At 39.7% G+C, this 27,051-nt stretch overlaps 1 protein-coding gene across 1 annotated transcript; it reads left to right on the top strand.

Moving 5' to 3' along the window:
• On the top strand, positions 1–27,051 carry GNL2 (G protein nucleolar 2). Its single transcript, XM_078593976.1, has 17 exons — positions 1–149; positions 3,623–3,707; positions 4,686–4,780; positions 6,226–6,365; positions 7,297–7,481; positions 9,146–9,212; positions 10,195–10,353; positions 11,721–11,834; positions 11,943–12,071; positions 12,849–12,953; positions 13,412–13,570; positions 18,447–18,554; positions 19,694–19,991; positions 21,446–21,677; positions 24,264–24,343; positions 24,998–25,113; positions 26,407–27,051. Exons 1-17 carry the CDS (start codon positions 86–88, stop codon positions 26,554–26,556), a joined length of 2,286 nt encoding a protein of 761 aa, XP_078450102.1. The 5' UTR covers positions 1–85; the 3' UTR covers positions 26,557–27,051.

Here is a 27,051-nt window from a genome sequence, read left to right as displayed (position 1 = left end):
CTCGTAGGGGCTGAGCGTGACGTCACTCGCGCGTTGCGCACAGTAGTGCGCGTGTTGCGTACAGTGCTTCCACGTGCAGCTCACGATGGTGAAGCCGCAGTACAAGGGGAGGAACACCATCAACCCGTCCAATGCAAGCTCCAACCCAGGTGACGCTCTCATCGCGCAGCCCCGTGTCCCCGAGTCCCGTGGCACCAGCTGTTGTGGAAGCTTCCCGAGAGCGGGGAGACAGCGGCGACCAGGAGGCCCCAAGCACACGCTTGCAAATGCGACAGTCCGCGTACCCGCATATTTTACGCGTGTGCATATTAAGTTTAACACGAAGGTTTTCGCACCAAATATGTGCAATTTTTACGACGATCCAAAGTTACCGATGGTACTTTGAGGTTTTTCTGTGTGAATGGAGGCGCGCGATGTAACGCGAGGCTGCTCTGGCGGCGTTGATGTACACATTTTGAACCTCACCGAAATACACGTGCACCTAATATGGAGTGGATGGAAATCGTCTAATCCTTTAATCCCTTAATAGTATAATCGCTCGTGTGATAATCATCTCAGGTAGTCAAGAGGTGAAGTTCACACTTGAGGTCACGACCAAGTCAGTCCATCCTGGTCAGCTGTTCCAAGGGTCGATAAAGTTGGTGCACCTTTGTGGGAAGTACAAAGTTGGTGTACAGTATATCGCGTGGAAATTCAACTGCATCTGGAGGCCTACAAAAAGCTGAACATGAGCATCACGTAGATGAAAGAGTGTTGGATATAATTTTAGAGTAAGGTTTAATTGAAAATTCATGAGGAGAGGAAAAGGTAGATCTTGAGCCTGAAGGCCAAGGGGTTGGTCGCGTGGATGGTTGGGGTCTGGGAGATTCCAGCCGTTGCGTGCAGCAGCATAGAAAGATTGACCCCCCCCACCCCATTGAGTATATGCTAAGGGTTTTTTTGTCCAGAAGGGCATTGCTTATCAAGAGAGAGAGCGTGAATGACAGTGAAATGAGAGGGGCTGGGACAAGTCCATGAAGAATCTTAATAAGTAATATTTAAAAAATACTTTTTTCCAAAACACGCTTTAATAAAATATACCGGACGAGTAATGGCAGAACTCCACGACTCCAGGAAGTGGCCCCGAGGCTTGCCATAACGTAAGGGGCAGTGGTGATTTACATCCAACGTCAGTTTAGCGTGGACATTTAGACCCAAGGCGAAACATAACATATAAAAGATGGTTTAATTTTTTTGTTATGATAGAATATAGTATACGAAGTTTGCAGTCGATACCACATTGTGAAGTGGGTTAAAATTGAGTTACAAGATTTGAGGATACCACAACAACAGAGTGAGTTAATAGAAAGCGTGTAAAAAGATTGTTTAAAAATAGATGTATTATTTCTTATGATAGAATATAGTATTGTCATCAGTAAGACATAAGTATACGAAGTGTGCAGTCGATACCACATTGGGAAGTGGGTTAAAATTGAGTTACAAGATTTGAGGATACGACAACAACGACAACAACAGACAGAGTGAGTTAAATAAAAGCGTGTTAAAAAACGCTGTTGATCTTGCAATAGACTCGCGACTGGACTTTTGAGCCAGTGGAGTGAGCTTAGGACTGGGGTGATGCGGTCTCGTTCATGGATGAGGCATGAATCATTTGAGGATATGGAGGTGAGGTATTTGGGACGACAGTCGAGGATGGAGTTTGTCATGTTCAAGGCGACAGGCAGTAAATGCATGGATGAGTCTTGGCAGCAGATGGAACAAAGTGAGTGATGTGAGGAATATTGCTTAGAAGTATGAATTCATGCAGAGCTGACATGTAGGAGAACGACAGCACGAGGTCCATGATGACTGTAAGGTTCACGCTCTTTGCTCGCATGATGGCCAAATCAGTTAAATAATATAATACGACGTTTCGATTGCAAAACAAGCAATCGTCATCAGGTAGAAAACAAACCTAGTGAACTTCGAAATACAATGCAATCCAACACAGAGTCGGCTAACACAACAGTCAGCACCTTACCTGGTTGATTACGTTCTTCCAAAGATTGCTAAATTTGAGAGAGAGACATAACATCTGAGGACCCAATCAAAACCATCACCTTGCCAAAAGCATGAGCAAACACAAGATCCAGGTTCGATTCAACACAGTACGTAAAATTCGTGATCTGATTCCATCTGTGAAGGATGTGATCCCTGACATGCAATACCCCGGCGCCTACAAACTACGCTGTGTCTGCGGCAGTAGTTACATTGGGGAAACTAAGCGACATGTCTCGGACCGTGTTCGTGAACACAAGGCAGATCTGAAACACGGTAGGACCAATACCTCGGCCGTGGCTGATCATTGTTTTAACGCTGTGATCACACGAAATAGATTTTTCGAAGACGAAGGTAATCTGCAAACCCACTGGCTATCAACAAAGATTCGTTCATGAAGCCATTCAGATATATAAACACAGACACAATTTCAACCGAGAAAATCGGTACAAACTGAGCAATCATTGGAAGGACGTTATTAACCAGTTTAAGTCATAACTGGCTGTGATTTTTCCATCCTACCTGTCGATGTGAGCAGTTATTTCCGACTCTCAGAGTTACATTATCAGGTTAAATGTCTTTACATTAACAGGTTAAATGTCTCACTAACACAGCCACTGCTGCTCCTTTCCCTCGATGTGGCGGTGGCCCTCGTTTTTTAACAGGCTGAATGTCTCACTAACACAGCCACCGTTGTGTTGGTTCTCTTACATTGACATGCTAATCTTACATTAACAGACTAAATGTCTCACTAACACAGCCACCGTTGTGGTGGTTCTCTTACATTGACATGTTAATCTTACATTAACAGGCTAAATGTCTCATTAACACAGCCACCATTGTGCTGGTTCTCTTACATTGACATGCTAATCTTGCATTAACAGGCTAAATGTCTCATTAACACAGCCACCATTGCGGTAGTTCTCTTACATTGGCATGCTAATCTTAAATTTCGATTTAAAGCTTTCGCGACTGCAGGGATTCATCTTCTTGGTTCTTTCGGTAAAGTCACGTAGAAGGGAAGTAATAAAATAATAAAAATTAAACATAATAAAATATTTTATTACCGAAAGAACCAAGAAGATGCTAATCTTACATTAACAGATTGACATGCTGATCTCTCACAATACAATGGCCACCTCCACAGCTTCGTAGTCGTGGAGGTACATCAGCTCTCCGATCTTAAATTTACACGCAAATTTCATCACTAGCCCCGCCCACTTCGCTTATGTCCTTTGGGCTACACCCATCTCAAACCTTTATAACATCCTGCCTCAGCAGCTCTCCCGCTATATTTTTTCCTGCCTCAGTAGCTCTCCCGCTATAGTTTTTCACCTGATGACGATTACTTGTGTTGCGATCGAAACGTCGTGATATTTTTATTTTTTATTATTCTCTTTCTATCTACGTGGCTTTGCCGAAAGACCCAAAGAATACTAATAGTAAAATTTACTTTCGTACATTATTGATAATGGGACTCGATTCTTACATGTGGATTTCAGTTAAAGAAGTAGCATTTTGCATTGTATTGTGTGCCTGTCAATGCAATGGCTGAGTGAAAAGTAATTTGTGAAATTGTGCATAGACCGGCCCAAGGGGGCCGGTGACCACAACATGCGGGATCGGGCCACCGTCCGCCGCCTCAACATGTACAGGCAGAAGGAAAGGAGGTACGGCCCACACTGAGTATACATGGCATCCAGTAACTACACCAACTTTGTGCACAGCAGTGGACACAACAAAGAGTGCAACACTTTTCAGTAAAATCCTGTACATGCTGGTTGATTGAAAGAAACATGCTTGTAATACTTTAAATGACAACATTGCTGGCAGCAATTCAACCACTTTTTATTTGTGATCGCTATATGTTTTTACAGAATAACTGAATCTCTACTTTATACAAATTATACACAATGTTCCCGCACCTCCAATAAGCACAGTTGGCTACGTACGGTGCAAAAGAAGTTCAACGTACAGACATACTGTTTTTTTGTCCCAGTTAACATACTCTGACAAATGTTTTTCCTCTCCTTGATTTTAAAGTGGACCATTTATTAAACAATGAAAGCAAGCATTTGGGAAAATACACTGGTGTGTTTGGGCACTAATGTGCATTGCCTCAGGAAGTTGGTCACATGACCAAGTACTCTATGCCTATTTAAGAGCCCCTGCCAGAGGGGGGCCCAGAAAATGAATATCTGACAGAGACGATGGCTGCCTACACCTGTAATTCTGTGTGCAGCACACGTGTATGTACCTCAAGTCTTCTAATTAAAACACCATGTTAGCCTTTTACGAGTTAATGAGTGTTTTTGTGTCTCTGCACACGGGGCACAACATAAACATAACCATAGATTGGTAATGGTTTGCCACCATTGTAAGAACATGTATACAAATCCAAAAAGCACTGCTAGACCAGAGCCCTACAAATAAGTATCAGTGATGGTTGCCCTGTGCATAAACAGGGCCCCACGATGTGGAATTCCCACTTCTACCTCAGGGCTGCTAACAGACAAGTACCGCCCCAATCATTTCAGTAAAGAAGCACCTTTCTCTTGTTGTGTAATAGCAATGTTTATTTTTGTTTGAAATGGTTTACCTGCAGGATTATTACTGATATGTACTGTAATCTTTTTTCCACTTAAAAGGAACAATTTGGGAAAGGTGATCAAGCGGTTGCCTTACCAGTCGGAGGTGGCTTCTGGAACTGTTGCCAGAGTGGAACCAAACAGAAAATGGTTTGGTAAGTTTTTTTTCAACCAAGTTGATTTTAGCATTTTAAGTCATTAATGCGTGTATTTTATTTGTAGTGGTTCTTTATAAATCTGTAATTGGATTGGATTGGTTTAATATGATTTATCCCATGGGCACGTAGTGTATGAATGTGTGCTTTGAGTGCACCTGCCCAGAGCATGGTTGGCTACATACGGTGCAAAAAAAGTTCAACAATGTGATCAACCACGTATGAACATACACCTATTTGGTAAAAAAAACACACAACTGTTGATCACACAAGTCAACAAAGTAAACAACATGTTAAACATTGATTTGAAGCTTTCGTGACTGCAGGAATTACTCTTTGGTTCTTTCAGTAAAGTCACGTAGAAAGAAAATCAATTACATAATATAATACGACGTTTCGATTGCAACACAAGCAATCGTCATCAGGTAGAAAACAAACCTAGTGAACTTCGAAATACAATGCAATCCAACACAGAGTCGGCTAACACAACAGTCAGCACCTTACCTGGTTAATTACGTTCTTCCAAAGATTGCTAAATTTGGGAGAGAGAGAGAGAGAGACAAAACACAGACACGGGGACACACAGACAGACACACAAGCAGAGAGAGACAACACAGAGACACACAGAGAGACACACAACAGACACTACGTATTTTCTTTCTACGTGACTTGACCGAAAGAACCAAAGATATTAAACATTGTAAATGTTTAAAATTTCTGCTATGCTCGATATTGCAATATCCAAAGCAATACATAGGTTAGCAACACCAACTAATTCATAGTAACAGGTTATTAGGATGGATAGAATGCCAGCTATATTGTGACCTAGTTTTCGAAAGGAAAACCGGGTGAATTTTGTCTCTTAATGCATGCCAAGTGAATTGTGGTGTGTTTTTGTCTTTTATTGATACAAGTTATGCAGTTGCTATGCATGGTTTATTAAATGTAAATTTGGTTGAGTTTGAAAAATATAAAAATAGGCTTTACACTTTCTGGCAGGGTAAAGTTTGTTCTTATTTTTTTCCATTTTCATACTGGCAAAAGGGTCCCATAGGTATTGGTTTAGTTTACTGAACCTCGATTAAAGTTGTGCCTTGTGTCACAATACAATTACGTTTAAAGCAACCAAGATTTTCTATGTTTTTATTCTATTCTTGACCAAATGTGGTGGCAGTACTCTCCTAACTCAAACTTGATTCTCAAGAATTAACACTTCTCTGCATTTGTTTCTCAGTGAAGTTTACGCCACTCTAAAGGGTGGCTTTCCTGCCTACTGCTGGTGTGTGGAAGCCAGCATTTCTGTACATGGACTTCCAAGTGCCTACAGTTATTGAGTAATAACACCAACAAAGGAAACAAATAGGCTGCTTGTAAACTGGCATGTAAGAGGACCATGACTTTTAAAGGTTTTCCAAAAAACATATTGCTGTTTTTGCGTGTAACAGGAAATACCCGCGTCATCAAGCAGGCTGCCTTGCAGAAGTTTCAGGAAGAAATGGGAAAAGTTATAAAGGACCCGTACAAAGTTATCTTGAAAACCAGTAAACTTCCAATCTCTCTTCTGAATGAGACCAGCAAGCCACATGTAAGTGTACTTTGTGACTTATTGATGGGTGGGTATTGTTTCCAACATATTGTCTAGGATGACATGAATAAACTGTAATACGTATTTCCTGATAATTAACATCCTGAAAGTAAAAACTGCACAAGCTCATAATCAAAATGTTTGAGTTAGGTTCCTGGTTAAGGAGCGACTCGACCCATCTGTCTGGCATTGAAAAATTAGTACCACCTTGTGCGAATTCAACGATGGTGTTTCCTATGGAGAGATTGGTGGGTTGTCATAGGAATATAGAATTTTGATCATTGGCTTTGGAATCAATAGAACTTAAGACATTTAACTTTTTAATTCAATAAATATTTGTATATTTTGATCAACGTTAATAAAACTATACTCTTTATTTTCTTCCCAATTTGTGCTGTCTGCGTGGTCATGAAACAATGTTATTTTCGAACTTGTATAGCAATGCATCACGCTGTGTCAGAAAACAGCCTGTGGAAGGATAGACCAAAGAACAACTTCTGAGACCCCTTCAAGTAACTTCTTTGGAATCACTTTCCCACTGACCCTGCACAGAGAAATATTTGCTTTCGGCAGTTAAACCAATATTTTTCAATTTTAGAGCTAGAACTTTGCCAAATTAAATGAAAAACAAATTTAATTTGATGCTTTTAATTGCAGTCATTATTGACAGGAGTGAGGTGATAAACTTGCTACACTTAGGGAACCTAATTTAATCACAGGTAGCTAAAATCCAGATTTTAACTTTGGGTATTAGCTGTCCCCACTCCGTGTTATGACCCCTGAACCACTCAACCACCTGCATCTAACGTATTATTTAATTCCCATATCACGTAAGTATGAACTTCTTTCGCACTGAATGTAGCCAACCGTGCTAATCGGAGGTAACAATTGCTGTAACCAAGGCACTCCTGCCATGCCTCATGGTTCTCAGAACTCCCGGGTGCACATCCTCGACACGGAGAGTTTCGAGACAACATTCGGGAAGAAAGCACAGCGCAAGCGGCCGAGCCTGCCAGCAGCCGACCTACAGGCCCTGCTGGAGAGCGCCCAGACCTCGGCCGACACCTACGACCTCGAGAAAGACCGCGACCTCGTGGTGGAAGATTCTGGCATACGGTGAGCACCGAGGGCAAGCGAAAGTCACTTGACCAATGTGTAGCAAGTGCTTGGTGGTTTTAGATCTACAGAATGGTCAGAGTTCAGTAGTAATTTGTGAAAAGTCAAAGGAATAATAATATGTACATGTATATGGTGGCTACATGCTTCAATCATTCGAAGGGTACTCCAAGTGCTAGCTGTGACTCAGTATGGGGGCATTGCTTGATATTTGTACAGTCACTCCTCGCCTAACTTCGGGGTTACTTTCCTGGAAAATATGACTTTAAGTGAAGCAGCATTAAGCGAAACCTGTTTTCCCATAAGAAACAATGTAAATAGGGGGGGTTATTGTTCCTGGGAATTTTCCTATTAAAATTAAGAATGTAAAAAAGCTTTCTTAATGTACATATTTAATTGAAAAACGAATAATAACACTGATGATTAACTGTAGCTATAAGTGGAGAAAAGCTTGGTTTAGGTTAAGACCATGAAGAAGGGCCATTGCCAGGCCACACAGTGTGTATTTCATTGACAGATGTTTTAAGTTATATATTTTTTTAGAAGTCATCGCAGGTTGGCTGGGTCTGCAGCGCAATGCGCTAACCACTGCACCAAAGACAAAGATCCCCCTTGTAGCCTTTAGCAGGCTCGGTGCAAGTGCTGTTAGCGAGTAGCGCCTATGAATGCCGGCACAGCACACGAGAATGTGGGTGGCAGGCACCACACACGCATGGCCGTCTTTGTCTCCCAAGTGGTGACGTTTAATACACACTGCACCAGGTATTCATTTTGGACTGAGTCCAACTAGGGGAGTCCCAGTTCAGATAATCGCTATCACTGGTGTTGTTAGTGGTGGCTGTGAGCAGGAATCAAACTCTGGTCTCTGCCGAGTTGGCAGCGGAGTGCACAAACCACTGCACCACCACTCACTCTCACAACAATAACAACCGCCGTTCACTACGAATTGACGGTGACGTCACCACAATGAACCGACGTGAAGATATGCTGCCGTGTACTGTATCACCCCGCTGACTAGCGCAGCGCAAGAAAGCGAGGACCTGCCGTACAGTCTGGCCGCATAGAGCATACAGCTGCCTCACTTTCCGCCATGGAAAGTAGTTGCCTGCTGGCAGCGACGTTAGAGCGATAACACACGACGTTAAATGCATAAATGGGTAGTGATTCATCGGTGACGTAGTAGCGAACAATGTTAAACGGGCCGAAGTGAAGCAACCAGTGACTTCCCAATAAGTAATTTGCAGATCTATTTTTATATTTCAGACCATGACGCCAGCACACAATCTTTAACATCCCCTGTGAGGCAGAAGGGGCGAAATATTTCATGGTTAATACACACCCGGGTATTAAGCATGGCAGCCTTTAAGATTTTAACTGCAAACATCTGCAGCAAGTTGTGAATGCACTCCCGCTGGGCCATGTCATCACCCCGTATGTTTAATGTGTTGGGATTAAAAGCTTTACAAACAAATGTGACTTTGGCAAAACTAGCAGCAGTTTAGATTTTTATTTTATTAAATATTGGTAAGAAGTAGGCCACATTATTCACCCCTTGATACCTAAATATGCTTGTTATTATACATGCAATAAAATGTACTCTATGGTAATGGTATATTTTGATTTACTTTAAGGTGAAGTGAAATATTTTTCCTCTGAATTTTTAGGGATGAGGCAAGAGAAGAGATCTTCAAAAAAGGACAGTCCAAGAGAATCTGGGGGGAGTTGTACAAGGTAATTATTGAGCGATTCATAAATGCAAATGTTTTTGCTGGTGAATGAAGGTGCAGTTACATGTACGTATTGGTTTCATGGCTGAAAAGAACACAAATAAGCACCATCTTCTAGCCGTGTATTCAGAGGGTCTCATGATGGGAGGACAGATGGCCTTGTGTTTGGCCCCTATATCATGGGATCTCCTTTGCCAGTACCAAAATATGATAATAGGGGTTTCCCCTTTGCATTCTGACCACAAGCATAGTGGTTAATGCAGACATGATTCCTTGTGAAAGGTTTCAGTTTGGTGTTTTTACATCTTAACGCCTGTTTTGTTGCCAGACAGAAGGGGAAAACCCTATTATCATATTTTGTCCCCTATCTTAAAAATTGTAAAGCAACTTTTCACACCTGGTCAGCCTAATTTTTTATTTTATTATACCAGGTAAGGCCCACTGCAGAGAGGCATCTTGTGTGTTATTTTCATCACAAACAGAGGCCAGAGTTAATCGGGGTTGGAGACTGCACTCGACACCAAGGGCACGCTCTTGTGTGCCGTGAAGAAAGACTATTTCCCGTAACTTGGTCGATTATATATTTTTTCTTTTAAGGCAGTGTTACTGACAAATGTGAGTTTTTGTACATGTTATATGGAAGCTGATTGAATAAATAGCAAATCTCAATGATTTGCAGTTTTGTTTATTTTTATCTGTCATGTTGACTGAATAGGAACTGCTTGTTCAATATTTATTTTTGTAATACAAAATTTGCTAAGACTATCGGTCTGCTGCACATATATTATTTACAACTGACATAGTAATTTCACAATGAATATAATGAATGCATTATCAAAATAAGTCGATTTTGCAATGAATGCAATTGTAATTTAATGTTCAAAAGTTCAGCAAATACTTATGCATTCACAAAAATATTAATTGTGTGTATAGTTGAAGTTGCTCATGTAGATTATAATACTCCACCCCCGCCAACAACTCACTAGGTGATCGACTCATCAGATGTCGTTATCCAAGTTCTTGATGCTCGTGACCCAATGGGCACCCGCTCGAAGCACATCGAGAAGTACCTGCGTAAAGAGAAGCCTTGGAAACATCTGATCTTTGTGTTCAATAAGTGTGACCTTGTCCCAACGTGGGTGACGGTATGTACTTTTTTCACATGCATCCTAATAAGTATATATGCAGTGACATGGTCAAGCGGTCACGCGTTCGATGGATGGTGTAGAGGTTCGTGGTTCGGATTCGATAGACCACCCTGTATAATACTGTCTATTAACATAAAAACTACACGCCGCCTACTTAACAGTAGATGCTTCAAAATGGAAGATCATGTGGTGGGATTCAAAAAGAGCAGGCCATTCCTTGCTGGCGTCATGGTCCAAATTGACACATTTGAAATATTCACAAATTACTTCTGTGATATTACACATAGCAAACCATTGCCCATGACTTGCAGACTAATTTCCACTTGCAGGTTGGTGCCAAGTCGCCTTGTGCCATACCAAAACAGATGCCAACGGTGATCCCCTTCCAATGTTTGATATGAGATGTGATGTAAGGTTCTTTGAGATGCAATTCAAATATTATTATTAGTATGTGAATATTTTAGCACCCTGTTAAGTGTTATATGCACAAGTTTGACTATAAAGAGATGCTGCTTTGTATTTTCACGAAGAAAGAACCTTAGAAAAATAGATTTTTATGATTTAGTCTTAAGTATTTTTTAAGTACAATGCATAGTTCAATCAATCTTAATTTTTGCATCGGACCTTTCCCCAGAGTATTTGCCTCAAAGGGGTTTTGCAAAAAAACTATAAAATATTGTAGCTAAATGCATCAGAGAATTTGTATTAAGAAGTAGAAAATTCGTAATAAATTTGCACACATAAATTAAAAGCAAGTAGTACAAGATAATTTACAAGAGTGAATTCTAAATCATAAATATGTTTGAATATCTCTTCCCTGTTCTAATACTAAGCAAGTCTGCATCCTGTGATCTAAGAGGCCAACTTTGGATGTAAGACGACCCTTTGATAGGCGTCTAGTGGAACCTGGGCTCATTTTGGCCTTGTGATAAAATGCAAAGTGAAGTTTAATTAAAAGAGCAACAGTGATGTCGCCATTTTGGCTCCTCGTGTGTTTGCTTCACCAACATTTATAAACAAAGTAAATGGTACAACCTACATATTGTTCCAAGTACAGCTGCTATTAAAATTATAGCAATGCTCGGTATCTATTAATCACTGAAGAAATTTCCTTTCAAGCCGGCCAGCAGCCAACCAGCAGCCAACCACATGAAAGGGCCATTAAGCACCAGCACAGGCACCAGGCAGCCAAGGCCCAATGCTCGCTGCGCAATTTCCTCATGTTAAATTTTCCACTCGACCGAGAAGGATCTCCAATAACCAACTCTTGTTTTGTTTGACTTTGGTGCAAAAATGCCGTGTAAATTGTAAGTTAATTTAAATTGTAGATGGTTTCACATTCTACTGGCTTATTTCTTTCACAGCAACGCTGGGTCGCCATTCTGTCCAGTGAGTATCCAACGCTAGCCTTCCATGCCAGCATTACCAAGTCCTTTGGCAAGGGAGCCCTGATCCAACTCCTTAGACAGTTTGGAAAGGTAAGCCAGGGTTTTTTTTTTACATTTTATTAAAGATGAATGGAGTGCATATGTTTATAAATGTGTGGTGCGTTTTGATGGCGGCCTTATTGCAATATTGTTCTGCAGCTACACATAGACAAGAAACACATTAGTGTTGGCTTCATCGGCTACCCCAATGTGGGCAAGAGCTCCATCATCAACACGTTGAGGTCAAAGAAAGTGTGCAAGGTGGCTCCGATTGCAGGAGAAACCAAGGTGAGACAATGTCCTGTGCAAGAACATCTATGTTGCCATTTGAGTGTCACGTTTCAAGATGAGTGGTGCTGTAGCACAGATCAGCTCTCAATCAGAAGTTGTGATTTCATATTCCTGCCAGGGTTATTGAGTTTTTGGAGTCGGTAAATTAGGTCACATTTTTGCTCTAGACTTTGGGTTGTAGTGTTTCTGCTCATCCAGGACCAAAATGGAGATGTCCACTACCCCACACATTAGCAGAGAGACACGTTGAATCATAAGTAATAAGAGTAGGGCTCTAATCGCTCAGTCAATGAGTATTAAGAGTAGGTTTTTGCTGAAAAAGTCTTAAGACGGAGAAAGTTGTGGTTATCCTCAGTAAATGAATGGCATTTAATTTCTCGTTTCATGTGCAAATTAAATAAATGTTTACGACCAATTCAGGTTCCTAGTGCAGCGTGCTAACTGCTGTGCCACCGCTCCCCATTATGATGGGGAGCGCTGTTCTTATAAACACGCCATCAGACGGAAAATACGGTGTGAACAATTACGTGTTGTACAGCTGACCCCTGTAAGATTTACACACCGAATATTGACCTGGCTTCAGCGAGCCTACGAATATGCGTGTGTGCAGGTGTTGCACCAACATTGTCAACCTTTAGATATCTGTTCAATCATTTTAAACAGATATGCAAAAGAGACATCCTTGGGAATGGAACATGTTGTGTCTCTCCTGTAGAATAGAAGCAGATGTGTCATAAATTTGGTATTGTGTTTTGTGACTGTTGCATGAGAAAGGTCTGGCAGTACATAACACTGATGAAGCGCATTTTCCTCATCGATTGCCCTGGTGTTGTCTACCCTTCTGGCGACACGGAGACGGAGATTGTTCTCAAAGGAGTGGTAAATAAAGTTTTATGTCGCGTGTGATCTTATATAAGTTATATGTTTGAAACTGCATATGGAAATTCGTTAGAAGTAGCGTAGCCAAAAAATTTAATCTCGATTTTTTTTATTACATTCAACGTGAGACCTGTTTTATTCGAAATGTTGAATATAAAGCACAGTAATCAGTTATACAAATTTTGGTGTGGCTATTGAATAGCTAGGTTTGTAATCAGTACTTGTAGAAAGCTTACAGGAATATTTATAAAAAACTTAATCTAGAAAGCATGAAAATAAATTATGTAAGAATATATTCAGCCACTGTGCACCATACATATAGTTTAAGGAAGTGTATGTATTTAATAACTATAAACATGCTTCAAGGTTATCCAAAAATATGCCCAATTGCTGGGCTCAATTGAGTCTATTTTCTGAAAACTGCTCTTAAATCACTCCCTGGCCTGTGTGCGCCTTAGGTCCAAATAGAGAAAATTAAAACGCCTGAAGATCACATACCAGAGGTTCTGAACCGTGTTAAGCCAGACTACATCCAGAAGACATACAAAATCGAGTCTTGGTCAAGCCCAGAAGACTTTCTGGAGAAGATGGCTTTCCGCATGGGCAAGCTACTGAAGGTATTTTATACATCATCAACACACATTTCTGTTAGTTTTCTTATGTGATCTAGAATTGTTTTTGAGCTTCACTGAAGCTTGTTCCTAAACATGTTGGCACCATTGTCATCAGCCATGATCTGTTCACTGCTGGATGAAGGCCTCCCAACATCTATTGCCATCCCTAAAGGTCTTGCGATGCAACCATCCACCTCGCCAGCCTCACCCGTCTGCCATCATCAGTACTCGTGACGGGTCCTATCAAAGTCCACTTAGTCTTTTTAAGTCAATATAATGTCACTAATTACTCCTATAATGAGCCAAAAATGTATGTGTGTCCCGCGCGTGACATCACTCCACGTCGACCAGCCTCCATTTATAATCATGAACCGGTTACGTGCTCCTCATGGACCTGCCCCCCCCTCATTAATAATCATGAGCAGGTGACATCACTCCATCGAACAGCCCCCTCAATAATCAATGAACAGGTGACGTCCTCCAAATGGACACCCCCCCTCCATTAATAGTTAGCGGGTGATGTCACTCCACTGGGGAGGCGAGAGGCGCCTCCTCAGCGACAACTTATAACCCTGACGTCACGTGATCTCCGTCACGCTGTTGAGACATAGAAGTTAAAAGGACGTCATGATGAACAAGGGATTATAACCTTTACATGAAATAAGTCTGTGTCAGCGCGGCCTTACAAATTGCACACAAATTTATGCAATTAATATCACGTTGCGGTCTGCTTTCGCTAGCAAGTTTCAGATTTATTGAAATACACCCGTCCTTGGACGGGAAAAGGCTAGTTTTTGGTATATTCTATCATTTGTGTTTTGCTTTTCTTTCATTGTATTGTGAGTAATAATGTTTATCATCTATTTTTCATAGAAGGTAATATTCACTGATTGAAAATATTCTCTTTTAAGCACATTGCTCTGTTGCGTTTCATTATCAAATAAATTTTCTTAATGCATTATTCCAAATTCACCTTTAATAATTGACCTAGGCATGTATACTCTGTTTTTCTTCAGTAGTGTACATCCAGCACATTTTCTTTTCTTTGGCAAACTTGTACTTTGCTTTTGTATTGCTCTGTCTAACTTGAACCCAGCTATGCAGCATTCTTGTTTGGTCATTCGTTTTCAACAAATGTTATAATAACTATATCATCAGCAAATCTGAGATGGATAATGTCTTCTCCATTTGTCGCTTTGCCTTTGTTTCTTTAACCCAGCTTTTGGAATAGTCTTATGTCGCAGAGGATAATTTCACTTTTTCATGAGCACCCACATTGCCTTGTACCAGTTTGGCCACAGTGTACATTAAAGGTTAAAACACCCCATCAATGTAATTTATATGCTGTCAAATTGGTTGATGATTATCATTCACTCGACTGAGATGTATACTTATCCCTACAGTTCTGCTATTAAAATTATTCTTATATAGCAAATAAAATAAAAGTCTGATGGTCAGCAAAATTGTTTTTTTTGCATAATTAGAAATATAGTGGAATATTTGATTTAATACTTTATTTTTTAAAAATTGCAAAAGCAATTGCCAAGTATAAAGTGAAACGTGAGTAGCAGTTGAATGTTTCATTAGAAAGTGCAGCCAAAATCAAGACTGCAATCTTGTTTAATAACAACACCAAGATCTCAAGTTGCTGATGCTCAGCCACTTTTGCTGCTTGGAGGAGCTGTGCTTTTATTGTGCTGAGTTCTAGTGCTTACATACGTGGAGTGGACCGTTAATTAGAACCATTTCAGTTTGTTCAATAGGATGTGTGTATTTATATATCTCTGTGTTTTGTATGGCTACTTCATAATGCTGTGATGTTCTATTCGCACGTATAGAAGTGTATACAAGCTCTCACTTACTCTTGGTTCTTTCGGTAAAGTCACGTAAATAGAAAAAAATAATTAAAAATAAATAATGAAATATTTTTCCATGTAGAATAATAAAAACTTTTTAATAAATAATTATAACGTTTTTAAATAACAAAAGCAAAAACCCCACAATAAAAAATAGTGAAATAAATAGAAAATAATAAAAGCAAAAAAATCCACGACGTTTCGATAGTAACACACCGCCTGTTGAAGACCGCTTGTGTTGCGATCAACGTCGAGGGTTTTTTTCTTTTATTATTTCCAATTTATTTTATTTTACTATCTTTTATTTTTGATTATGGGTTTTTTGCTTTTATTATTTTAGATACATTTTTTTATTTTATTTATATGATTTAAATGTTTTTTTTCTATTTACGTGACTTTACCGAAAGAACCAAGATTATGATTTGCTGCAGTCACGAAAGTTTTAAGTAAAAATTTAAGCCGTAACTTATTCACAGCTTTATCAACGAATCACACGTGTGTACAAATGTAATATTGTGAATTATGTGTTATGAGCTTTTAATAACTTGTGTGATTTGTATTATTATTGCATAACATTTCTAATATATACACAAGGAATAATAATGTAACATTATTGTAGTGACAAAATGTCTGCATGGCTCTATTGCTTTCACGGAATAACTAAGTCTTCAGTACAAAGGTAATCCGCAAGGCTTATGGTATTTCATGACCTTTCTGCCATCACACAGTTGAATGTTATCGTTCTGACACGTGTGGTTACATTATTTCAGTATCTGTAGTTGGAAACTTTTTGGGCCCATTATGTAGATTCCAGCATTTACAGCCTTGGGAGAACAGCAAGGCTGCACTCTGCCTTTAAACACAAGCAAACTGTCCTGGTTATAGTTTATTGAGGAAACCTGGAACGATAATGGATTCTCATACTGCCAATAATTGTGTGTACCTCCATGTCGTCATTGGGCTTACTATTATAGTAATCTCATTAATATAATACAACGTGCATGTATTCATGGTTACGCAGAGCATCTTTGTTTCATTTAGACCAGGAGTGTGCAGCCGTCAGCCCATGGGCCATTTTGAGCCCACGGAGTTAGTTGTGACTCTGCGAGCACTGATTTACGTGAGCTATTGGCTAAGTGGGCTGTTCACTGCGAACAGGCGACTATTCCTTTCATTCGTGAATATGGCATCATTCGCAAACATGACGTTCTTTTCCCTTAAGTGAAGTTGCGTTTGCGACGTTTTCACGTGAACCTCTCGGCCCACAGTGAGCTAGTCGTGTGATTCCGTTTATGGGTCAAGCAAAGAAAATGTTGCAACTGCTGATGGAGAACGTGCTTGGAGAGAGGGACAGCTTACTCAGCCACATGGTGGACTTTGTAAATGAAACCTGGGTTTAATATTTTGGTTTTGTTTCTTTCATAATGCATTTAAATATAGTTGTATATAATCAATCTGTGCATGGTATTTGGTCTTATAATGCAACAATTCATCTCTATCCTGAAAACGAGCAGATCTCCTCGCTGCGATCTCTGCAGTGGGATGTCCCTTTTGAGAATGTTCCCTTCTTTGGCTACCGTTCTGTTGTTAGTCTAGGCCACCAGCCATCATCCCTTCTAGCAACTTTCCCTGCCCAAGGTCCTATTCCTTACGTCAATATGATGCCTCTAACTTGCGTAGGTTCTGTAACCCGTGCATTCCTCTTTCTGGTTTTCCTTGTCATTTCAAACATGCACCTCCGTGCTTCTTGCTGCATTTTTCAGTTTTTCGACTTTTTTTTGTAAATTTCTGTTTCTGACCAATATTTTATAGTAGATATATGCTAATCGAAGCACTTTTTACGTTAGAAATTTCGTATGTTAAAATGCATTATTCAAGAATTTAGAATTACTGAATAATTCAAGAAGTTAATAAAATAATAAACTAAATTAAGAAAGCTGAAAAGTTTGGCTCATGACACGAGCAATACAACAATTAAGTACTGTTAACTAAATTTAAGATATTTGTTGTAGGGACACAACTGGACAACACATTATTGTGTACCTAGGTCAGTTATTTAAGGTGGACTGGGATAAAACTGTTGAAATAATGAGGTGGACGAGAGGTTGGAGTGCTTTTGGACAACTCAACTTCATGAAAAGCAACTTACAAATGCTCTTAGTCGTGCAAGAAAAATATTCAAATTGCTCCGGTTTTTACATAATTTATTTCAAAAATTTTTTTATTGCAAAATAGCTTTCGGCTGATTTTTTTTCAGCAAATATAATCAATACATTTCTCATTTGAGGCCACCATGAGGTTACACATTTGGTCATGTGGCTCAGCAGGAGAGAGCTGCTCTCAATGGGACGGTTGCGAGTTCTAATCATGGTTGGGGATTGACTCATCATCCCTCTGGGGTTGATAAAATGAGTATCCTGTCATAGGAATGTGGAATTGCCACTTGGCTCATAGTTGTGAATGAGAGTTAATTACTGCTTTCATGCTCATTAATCTTGAATTACATTTCACTTGACCATTATGTAGCCCATGTTTGTGTTTAGAAATGAATTATTATTTGGTTCTTTCGGTTAAGTCACGTCTAAAGATAAAATAAGAAATTAAATTAAATAATAGAATACGACGTTTCGATTGCAACACAAGCAATCATCATCAGGTATAATGAAATACCGACATAATATCTAACCAGAAAACTATAGACAGACATATTAGCAGACAGATATCAATCGAAACGTCGTATTCTATTATTTAATTTAATTTATTATTTTATCTTTAGACGTGACTTAACCGAAAGAACCAAATAATAATTCCTGCAGTCACGAAAGTTCTAAAATTAAGATTTAGAAATGAACTTCCAAAAACATACATAGTATAATTCTGCAAACAATCAAGTCTTCAGGCTGCCTATCTAACGGCCACCCACTGCTTCTAGTGCCCTGCAAGTTTTGGAGTTTATGGGTGGAAGGTGTTGCCGCTGCCGGCTGCTTGAACGTGTGCCCATCACTCCCTATTGTGTTGGTCAGGGTGGGGAGCCAGACTGCCAGACCGTGGCCAAGATGGTGCTCAATGATTTCCAGAGGGGTAGGATCCCATTCTTTGTGAAGCCGCCAGCAGCCCCAGGGGGTGTGAAGGTAAGTGGCTCCACAGCAGCAGCAAACCCTACCACTTGCTTAGCCTGCTGCTTATCGTGGCATCCATTGAATTTACAGCCTTCCAATAGTGCCTTAATCACAGGATCACTTAGATTGTTATTTCCCTTGAGGTTAATAATATTGTGTGTGAATGTTCAATAGTGAAAACTATGCACATTGGTAAAATCTTGTCCAAGTTTCTTTAAATCTTGCAAGAGAACAAACAGTACATGAAAAAAAATATCTTCCATCACATCTTTAGGCGCCAAGTCAAAAAGTATTTGAGAGTGAAGGTGAGTTTTCTGTAGAACATTCAACCACAAAGCCATCTCCATAATACATTACCGTCTTCACACTTGTGTGCAGCAAAGCTTGCTGTTCAGAAATTATTGTGCCATATCCTGCATGAAGTGGATTTAGGAAGTCTGACCATATGTGCTGTGTGAAATAAATTACGGGCAGTCTTAATAAATATACAAACAAAATGCCAAATAGATGTTTACACTGCTACATGACCCAAAGTATAACCCGGCTCTGACAAGGCTCGGAGGACAGGGTAGGGTTTATCTGGCCATGGTGACTAAACGATGTTTTGTTGCACCGTTTGGGATGTTTATTTTCTGTTCATTAAGAAACACAAACATTGAAAATGTAAACATTTGTGGATAGTATGATTACCACAGGCTCATTCATAAAAATGTTACTCAGTTGAAATCAAAACAGGAATATGATGTCCCTAAATAAATGATTTACATTTTTTTGTCAAACAAAGATGATGTGCTGTTCATTAAGTGAGAAGGGTCCTTATAGGCCCTTCCATTATGAAACAGAAGACTACTGGTCTACAACCGAAGCTGTTAGCAAGGAAAAGGCATTCGTACTGCCATAACTTGTTTTTTATGACATAAGGGTAAATATGCAATTTCTGGTAATTGACCGGATTTGATTTTAATTAGATAATTTCTTAGTCAAAAAAATTATTCCGTTAAGACATTTACGATAACAGACACAATTATGAAAAAGAGTTTAAATTTGTGAGGTCAAGCAAATGTCAATTTGAGGCTTCCTATACATGGAAACAACGTTATTTTAAAAATACTCAACATTGATAATACATCTTGATCATGCAATGTGTACAGGGAGTCAACACGGAAGCCCAAAATGAAGCAGAGGTTGGAGCAGACACAAAAACGCAGGATACAGAAGTTGCGAGCAATCCCGTTGTTAGCCAGGAAGTGTCAGGGCAAGGAGATGCTGTCGCGGTTGAGGAGGAGGAGGAACAGGAAGAGGGGGTCAACGCCTCAGCCAGCGTGGTCCACCCCAGCGTCCACCAGGACTTCAGCGTCATCAGTGTGGGACTGGAGTTTTCTGGAGACGATCTACTCCCTCTTGAACCCATCGAGCTGCCATCTGAGGATGAGAATGAAGATGACAAAGGTGGCTGCTATATGAGCTGTGGGTGGGTGAGGCTTCGCCTTGACTCCATGTGGACCTGTTCAACTGGCAGAGCACACTTCTACAACACGCTGATCTACCCCTACGTCTAGTGCACTTGAATTGGTGACGGGTTAATTTGGTACTTTGGCAAACGTTGCTTTGGGTCTCACGCCAGTTGATGTAATCTTCATAGTATTGTCTGCCTTCCAAATACATATGGACATATGACTGTACATTCCAAGCAATTATTTTTTGCATTTCAGACTAACGAGGTTGTTTAAATGTTGGCAAGTATAGAAACATTCAGGTATTTGTCTTGCCATGGTATACACACAATGCATTGCTATGAAGTATTGACATTGAAAAACATTCATTTGAAAAAAACACTGATGCCCCTGGGTTTACTCACCATGTCCAATTGTCATGGTTTTGTGCCACGACGTTGGAGTTCATATTTTTTATGAGGAAGGCCTATTTCCCAAAATGTCTCCTATTATGTATCTTTTTCCTTTTAGGGCCACAGTGTTATTAACACATGGGCTGAGTTTGTATTGATGCATTTGCATCTCGACCAATGCAGTATCACAAAAACTTTGTTTAATTTAAAACATTTGAGGTGATTGATTGGTATGCATCGAATTAACTGGTGATGAGCCATTGATTGTGAGGTGAGCTGATCCTGTTTTCACATCACAAGCATTGACTTCACATTGAGTAATTCATTCTAGATTTGAAGCTTTCGTGACTGCAATGATTCATATTCTTAGGTTTTTTCGGTAAAGTCACGTAGGTAAAAACATTAAAAAATAAAATAAAAATAAAAATCACGACGTTTCGGAGGCAACACAAGCTTCCGTCTTCAGGTGGTACCGTCACAGCCACGACAGCTCAGCCTTTGTTATGCAGTCTATTCTTAGTCTCAAGCCTCACCTTACCATATTAATAATAAGTATGCGGCCCTTGCCCCACCACCTTCTCCAACCATTATATAAACGCAGTGGTAACTCCTGCAATCTCTCATTTACTTGATACAGCTGTCGTGGCTGTGACGGTACCACCTGAAGACGGAAGCTTGTGTTGCCTCCGAAACGTCGTGATTTTTATTTTATTTTACTTTTTAATGTTTTTACCTACGTGACTTTACCGAAAAAACCTAAGAATATGAGTCATTCATGTTGCTATATATCCATTATGTTATCAATAATGAAGGAACATTGAATAAAACTTACTGTATTTTAATTTAAGGAGCACTTTAATGCATGAGCATTTGTTTATAACTTTAAACTACTGTACAACTAAATTATTAAACTTGTATATTCCATAGAAAATAACTGTAAGCCTTGAAACTTGGAAGGGCCGATGGAATTTCTGAAAAAAAATGATCGATTCCGATAGTAACTTTTTGTGAGAAGTGGTGGGTTTGGTTCTGCTTAACATATGAATCTCTTTACCAGATGACAGCCTTTCAGACAATGAGCAGAACTCTGCCCGGCATGAAGGTGCCGGGCCTCCTAATGTGGGGCTTCCGGAGGACGTGGAGGGTGCAACTGAAGACAGTGCCTCCTGTGCCAGAGAGAAGCCGGAAGCCAAGTCCACTAAAAGTGTAATCAGAGACCTTGATGCCAAGATTGACAAATATAAAAAGTTCCTGGCTCAAGCCCAGGCCAAGAGGTTTTCTGCCATCAGGTATGTACAATTCCTTCTCAGGATTCCTGTTCTGAATGGATAAGCTTTAGATTTGTATTCTGACCGTGTGTGATTGTTCGCATTATAAATGTTAAAGCCAAAGCTGGCTTTATCTCTGAGTTGGTGCTAGTATAGGGTACCCAACAGAAATTAATACTTTCATGGGATGCTTGAATTTTAATTGGTGAAATGTTACTGAGTTCTGTATAGTAAACCCTCAGCAACCCACTCTGTGGTTAGCCTACACGTTTTGTAGTAAACGTACACATTTATAACTTAACAAAATTGAACATTTTCTTGTGCAGTACATGCATAACAACATATTTATATTGTATTTAACTGGATTCAAGTTAACGTTTTGTGCCCAACTAGTGTTGAAAGCTATTAAGTGGTTTTATGAGCTTATAATTTCCTGGTGGTGTTTGCAGTACTACCATCTACCAGTGTGCAATAATTGGAAGCACCAATTGGCATACTCGTGTGGCCAAGAATTGAACTATTAGATCAAAGGGATCAAAGGCCCACTGCTGTAAGAAGTCTCCCTTGATTACAGCAGTAGCAGTATTAGGCATGGCAGTTTGAGTGTGCACACTTGTGTGTGTGTTGGCAAGTGCTTTTATTTGTGTGTGTTTTCATGCTTGCTGAAAGTGTTTACTTCAATTGAGCCAAACTTTTAATTGCAAGATATATTATGGAAGTGTAATTTTTTCCGTTTTATTTGCACTTGTCAAGGAGTTAATGCACCATTTTTTTTTACTTCTCAAATAAAAATGTTGCACTTGTTGAAAAACAAGCACTCTTATGCAAGCCAGGAGAATATTAATTTTACAACTAAGCCCTGGGAATGTTTATTATGATACAAGTAGTGGCGTGTATAGAGTCACTGTGGTGTAGCGCCAGTAGCGAGAGAAGAGGGGTACTGGAGGTGTGGAGCTTCTCTCTAGCACTGAAATGAGTATGGAACAGAAGGGCCCCTAGATGGCATAGTTCGGGTGACAGTGGTTTCGAGGTCGGGTGAGGACTTGACCGTCTGGGTGAACCCGAGAGGACACGTGACCGGCACGGGGTAGCAAAGGGGTCCAAAAGGGGGCTTGAGGGACATGTGGTGCTGGCTCCAGATCCTTCAGAAGGGGGCGTGGCCGGAGGCGGAGCAAGGCCACGCTCGGCATCATAAGAGGGATGGCCCGAGAGCAATCGCGGATGTCTTCTGGAATCAACCTGCCGTGCTACGTCTCTTTTGTCTTCAGTCCTCAGTCTTCGAGCTTCGCGCACGACATCGTAGACCAGGCAGCGTGTTAGCCGACCTGGTCCGATTGTATAGTTATCGAGTGGTTATGTAGTTACTCGTGGTGGTTACCACCCTAAATCGTTATCCGTCGAGTGATAATATAGTTACCTCGTGTTAAGAAATAAACGTGTTGCCTCCAAGTTCGAGTGTACGCCTCTGTGGAACCCACCACACAAGTAAGGAAGTAATATGCAGGTTTATAAAGAATTGTATGAAACAGTAAGTACATGACATACAGATAATGGTAAGCATTTACAATAAAATAATTGGTAGGAATTACCACGTTTATAAATTTGAGTCTCAAATTATCGCTTTGAGTAATTGCTTCAGCTTGTGTTCCCCAGTTCACACTGAGCAGGTCACAGCCCAGAACCAGGTTTGTGACAGTACACTTAACTTTAACATGCCTGTGGATAAGCATACTTCTTTCATGTGAGGGCCAAAAACAGATGGATTCATTACAGCAGTCTATTAAGTGTTGCTGTAATAAAACGTGAGAATCAATTCATGGCAAAATGAATGAAACAAAAATGCAAGGTTGTATTAGAAAACAATTATTTTAAAACACAACATTCAACGGCCAATTCCGAGTATACATTTCCAGAACAATAAGCACACCCTTGTTTCTGTTTGAGTAGTGTTTTTAATTATTTCGTATTTTGGAACATTATGATTGTTACATGTCACAATGTATTTTAACTTTAAATATTTCAAAATATGCCTATACCGACGGAATATTGCTTGGATGGCCTTATAATATCTGGAATAGATTGGGGGTGTCCTGTGTTCATATATCAGCTAAGTGCTGTGTTGATCTCAACTCATTATGGTCTGAGTGGACTAGGTAGTTGGGGGAAGGTTTTGTGCATATATCGGTTGCTAAAATATTCTGATGACTTCAAAACCATTAAATGTGTTAAGCTTCCTTCGTCTGCTGAATTCCAGAGAGGAATAGGGTAAAACAATTATTTAATTGAGTTTAGACTTATTTTAAAGAGGCATTCCATAAAAAAACTTCCATTTGACATACACAAAGGCCATCAGTGATTTTGATTTGCCTACTGAGCTGTTTTAAATTAAAACGGAAAATTATAAATACAGTATGGCCTTTTTTCCCATGTATCTCTTGGTAACTTCCTCAGGATGTGTAGTTTTTTAATGCAATAAATGTATGTTGAACATCACAGCTTCGTATGATCTAAGTATGTTGACCGTTCTTGCCATAATTTGCAAGCAGGTTCTAAATGTTGCAAGTATTGCAAGGGTGGTAAATGTTTCACTGTGTACCCAAAATGAAGGATACCAAAGGCTCTCAGTGCCAAGATGGTCATGCACACGGAGGATCCAAAGCAAAAGTTGAAGCGACCTTCAAACGAAGGTGAGTGCCCAGCCAATGGAGATGAACTTAAGTCCGCTGACCTCTCATGAATCAGAAGTAATGGGCGTTAGTCTGCGGCTTTGTCTTGGTGCTACATTTCTATAGCACAGTGAGAAATTAAATGCATTTTCACAATCATGAAATGTGTTATTAAATAAATATGAATATTTTATGGATTAAACATTGCATGTATGATCGATAGTATGTGGTAGTTATATCATAATAGTAATGTGTTTTGGGATGCATTTATATTACTCGTGCCAAAGAAACCAAAAACTAGCTTGCTAATGCATGTTTTCTCCAGGAACTCCCAATTTCATCCCACACATGTTGATATACGAATTTGTCAAATGTATCCTGAAAATATCTTAAAATCCAATTTATCTTTCTTGAATAAAGCGTGTTTATATTTTTTGGCTTTTGCTTATACTACTAAGGCACCTTGACTTAAAGCTTACGTGACTGCAGGAATTCATATTCTTGGGTCTTTCGGTAAAGTCACGAAGATAGGTTGCAATTGTTATTTTGTTTGAACCTATCTGCGTGACTTTACCGAAAGACCCAAGAATACTAAGGCACCGTTTAATGAGTAACAAAGTCGAGATTATGGTTGTAGTCTGAGTTCATCTTGAGCATTTATTGCTCACTTTCAAGGCAACGAGGAGGATGAGAGAAGCGCCAAGAAGAAGAGGAGAGGGAAGCCTGGTGGAGATGATGATGCAGAGAAGTGGTGGAGTGATGAGGGGCAGGACAAGATGACCTCCAAACAGGTTTGGCCCATCACATCTAAATTTCGGTGGCGAGACGTGGCCTTCGGTGTTTTTAAAGCGACCTAATATTCAGTTAGGGTTGTGTCAATATTGATCAGGCTCATTGGCTGTGGCACTTAAGCCATTGCAATTGCTCACATGTGAAGGTCAGGAGCCTCTGGTTTTTATTCCTCAGTGAAAGCAATTGCATTTCAACAGAACAAGGGAAAACAAATCTCACCCTGGCCACAAATAGCCACATTTTTCCTTAATAGAGATTTTTGGGTTAGATCGCGTAAATATAAATGTATAGTCAAACCTGCCACCACCCAACACAATCATTTAGTAAGGTGTGTCATGTAAATAAAACATGCCAATTCATTACTGGTACAGCACCGGTGTGTTGGAGAGTAAACCCACAACATTTACAATGGTAAATGTTTACAAGATAGGCTGTGAGTTCAAATCCCAATAGGACATTGATGTAGTCCATAATTCCAGAGCTGTGAAATGAGTTCCACTTTGTGAGAATTGGCCTCTGGTTATCTTTTGGATGGGACTGGCTTCTGGCATCTGCCATTATATACGATTGCTGATGTCGAAGCACATAACCCAGAAATCATTTGACTGGAGGCACTTTGGGCCTGATTTGTGAGTCGGTGAATGTTCATTTTCATCCAATTTTTGGCAAATAACCCCCCCATATTTGCAAAAAAATGGGGCAAAAAGCCCACGTATTCTGGTTGTTTAGCTTCAAGTTGTGAGTTTTGGTAGGAGGTGCAATAGTTTGAAAATGAGTTTATTTCTAACAAGTGGCCAATACAAACTGTGTACTCAGCCCCTCTGCTTGAAAAGCATATGTCTAGTTTTATAAAGGGATCAATGTCTAGTTTTATAAAGAGATGGAAGAAAGCAGAATTGTTATAAGGTAAATTTAGTATTCCATACTTATTAAGTGTCTTCTTGAGATGAGTGTTAATTTCAGTGGGGTTTTTTTTGTAAATTTTGAGCTACTTTATACATAGTGTTAAAATTAAATGTCATGTCACAGTTTTATTTTCACTTATGTCAGTTAATTTCATAAGCCTACATTATAAATAACGAATGTTTGCCAAAATTATGGAAGGCCCAAAATTTTGTTTTAATTTTAGATGTTTTCCCAATTGAAGGAGACTCAACTAAAATTGACAAACATCTGTTTTGTAGCTTATAGATATCATCATTTGAAATGACATCCATCACTCAGACAATTGTATATGTGTATTAGATGTACAAACAGTAACAATGTGTGAATTCGTATTTATTTTTCCATAGAGACGGAAACTGGATCGATCCCAGAAGTCCAAGAAAGTGGGAGTGCGATATTACGAAACGCACAATGTGAAGAATAAGAATCGAAACAAAAAGACCACAGAGGCATCGCAAAGCAAAAACCCAAAAGGAAAATCCAAGGGGAAAAAATAATATTTAACTTTCTGCTACAATACAAAAATGTAATGCCACTCAGGCTTTTTGTAACACACTTAGAGTTGCTGTGTTAATTCATGCAGTGTTAATTTCTTTATCAAAGTTCAGCAGTCAATTTTACCAGATAGCAAAAACTACAGATTGTTGTATGTCTCATGGTCATTGATGTCGGAATACTTCCGAAGGCAACGCAACATTTGATATTTATTGCATTCATTAGGCCAGAGCACATCTTGTTGAGCTGGTGAAACACAATGCAAGACATTTTGTTAAGGGATAAATCAGAGGTCGTAGCTTTACCGTGACTCACTGCAAGTACCGCAGCTTCCGCCAAGCCCAATGACGATAGCTGTAACAGAGAGGGTCGTGTCATTTATAATCGCGTGGTCCTGCAGTCAGGGCATTGCAACACCACCTGGCGCAGTGCATCTCCTATGCCTTACACTGTTTCTTATGTTACTTAAAAATTACAATAAATGCTCATAAAAATTA

This window comes from Lampetra planeri, chromosome 5 (assembly GCF_965212315.1).
Source record: "Lampetra planeri chromosome 5, kcLamPlan1.2.h2, whole genome shotgun sequence".
NCBI classification, from domain to species: Eukaryota; Metazoa; Chordata; class Hyperoartia; order Petromyzontiformes; family Petromyzontidae; genus Lampetra; species Lampetra planeri.
The sequence above is the reverse complement of the archived record's forward strand: the minus strand, read 5'-3'. Positions and strand labels throughout refer to the sequence as shown.